The sequence below is a fragment of the Olea europaea genome, unplaced genomic scaffold (genome assembly GCF_002742605.1).
Source record: "Olea europaea var. sylvestris unplaced genomic scaffold, O_europaea_v1 scaffold24780, whole genome shotgun sequence".
Classification (NCBI taxonomy): domain Eukaryota; kingdom Viridiplantae; phylum Streptophyta; class Magnoliopsida; order Lamiales; family Oleaceae; genus Olea; species Olea europaea.
In genome coordinates, this window is record NW_019243000.1 from 1 (window position 1) to 1,617 (window position 1,617).

At 29.1% G+C, this 1,617-nt stretch overlaps 1 protein-coding gene across 1 annotated transcript; it reads right to left on the reverse strand.

Annotated features, from left to right (window-relative positions):
* Window positions 1–326: 326 nt before the first annotated feature.
* On the reverse strand, window positions 327–1,611 carry LOC111382361 (septum-promoting GTP-binding protein 1-like). The gene is made up of 5 exons (XM_023006307.1): window positions 1,575–1,611; window positions 1,386–1,482; window positions 1,086–1,125; window positions 879–962; window positions 327–620 (listed from the first exon to the last, which is right to left on the reverse strand). Exons 2-5 carry the CDS (start codon window positions 1,418–1,420, stop codon window positions 456–458), a joined length of 324 nt encoding a protein of 107 aa, XP_022862075.1. The 5' UTR covers window positions 1,421–1,482; window positions 1,575–1,611; the 3' UTR covers window positions 327–455.
* Between the last annotated feature and the right edge of the window lie 6 nt (window positions 1,612–1,617).

Below are 1,617 nucleotides of genomic sequence, written 5' to 3' on the forward strand. Positions count from 1 at the left end.
TCGACTATTCAAAATTAATTGATCTTTTGTGTCTAAAATCGCAAGACGAGTTGTATTAAAGTTGTCGTTTAAAACATTATAATGTAAATATTTTGAATATTTATTTTATTTTATTTGTTGTTTTATTGTTGATTTTAACTTATCAAATTTAATTCCATAAAACTCATATAAATGGGGAAAAAAATTGATTGCTTGTTATGATTTAGGAGCCCAAATTCTGAAATTCGCCTTAGGTCCCACGAAAAACAGGTACGGCCAACCCTTTTCTATCTTCTTCTTGGTGGGGCTGGTGGGGAAAGTGGAGAGTTTGCTATTTACAAGTGACGGGAGGCAATTTGTGGATTGTTTATACAGTGAACTATACAATATTGACACTATTAAAGAAATAAAAGAAGCTAAAAAAAAATTTCGACTATTGAGTTTGGCCTATTACTAGATACCAAATGCCACAAAGTTTAGAAGTCGATAATGGGTTCACCAATTGTCAAATTTCTTTCCAGAGTCCATTGCAGGTTAAAGAGCTTGGCCATGATGAACTTGAAGATCTTATTCACATTGATGTTGTGTGTTGCACTTGAGAAGAAAAGGGTAGCTTTCATAGCCCTGGCATATGCCCTTGCCTGCATTTCCATATTTATTACACAAATTTATATTTAAAAGATTATTAAATAAATCAATGTAAATCATAGCATGCAATCATTATTTAGAATCTAGAAAAAATAAAAAAATATAAAAAAAAATTTGACAAAAAAAAGGTATTGGCTTCGCACAAATTCGAATGTGACTTTGTTTAAAGTGACCAAGAGATAGAAGTTAAAGATTGAAAATGTGATCTTCAATTATATTTAATCTTTTTATAAGCAAAAATAAATACTTACCTGAGTCACAATAGTCAATTGAATATCTAGTGGGAGTTGGACAAAATCATCAAACTTCGTTCCAATTAATATAGGAACTGCAGTCTACAATTAACAATTTTAAATGTTCGAGTAAGTTCGTCTTGCCCATGCCAAAAACAAGTACAGGTTAAAACATCACAAATACCCACGTATGTAATAAATGTGAAAACCAATTATTGTTCATACCTGATTCCACTTTGTTGCTTCATTATACCACCCACTAATACTACATTAGTAACACAAAAATACACCCATTAAAATAAATAAGATAAATACCATTTATAAATAAATATTTATACAATAATGATATCATGCAGTATGATAAGAATGTATAAAAATACTCAATAAAATATGTGCATGTCTAAGGTATTTAAGTTAATTATGTTATAAAATTGAAGAACACATGACTTTTGATCAGACTGTCCAAAATATTTTTATTAATCATTAATCATATTATTGAACTTAAGAAAATAAAATAAACAATACCTGTTGAGTGTATATCTACTGGTAAGATCAAACATAAACAAGATTGCTACGGCATCTTTGCAAGCAATTGGAACTTGATCAAAAGACCTAATGTCACCTGCATTATGATTAAGAAAGTAAACTAAATAAAGTAAATTAATTTAATTACGAAGATAATTAACATTTTGGAAGAAATTAATTTAATCATACCTCCCACATCCCATATTCTAAAAGCAATTCTTGCACCTTGAAC

Excerpts from the sequence above, each read along its gene's own strand:
- LOC111382361 (XM_023006307.1), bottom strand. The coding sequence starts at position 1,420 with ATGTTTGATCTTACCAGTAGATATACACTCAACAG. Across the intron at positions 1,126-1,385 it reads AGTAGATATACACTCAACAG|TATTAGTGGGTGGTATAATG; the intron begins GTATTGTTTATT and ends TTACTAATGTAG. Across the intron at positions 963-1,085 it reads AAGCAACAAAGTGGAATCAG|ACTGCAGTTCCTATATTAAT; the intron begins GTATGAACAATA and ends TGTTAATTGTAG.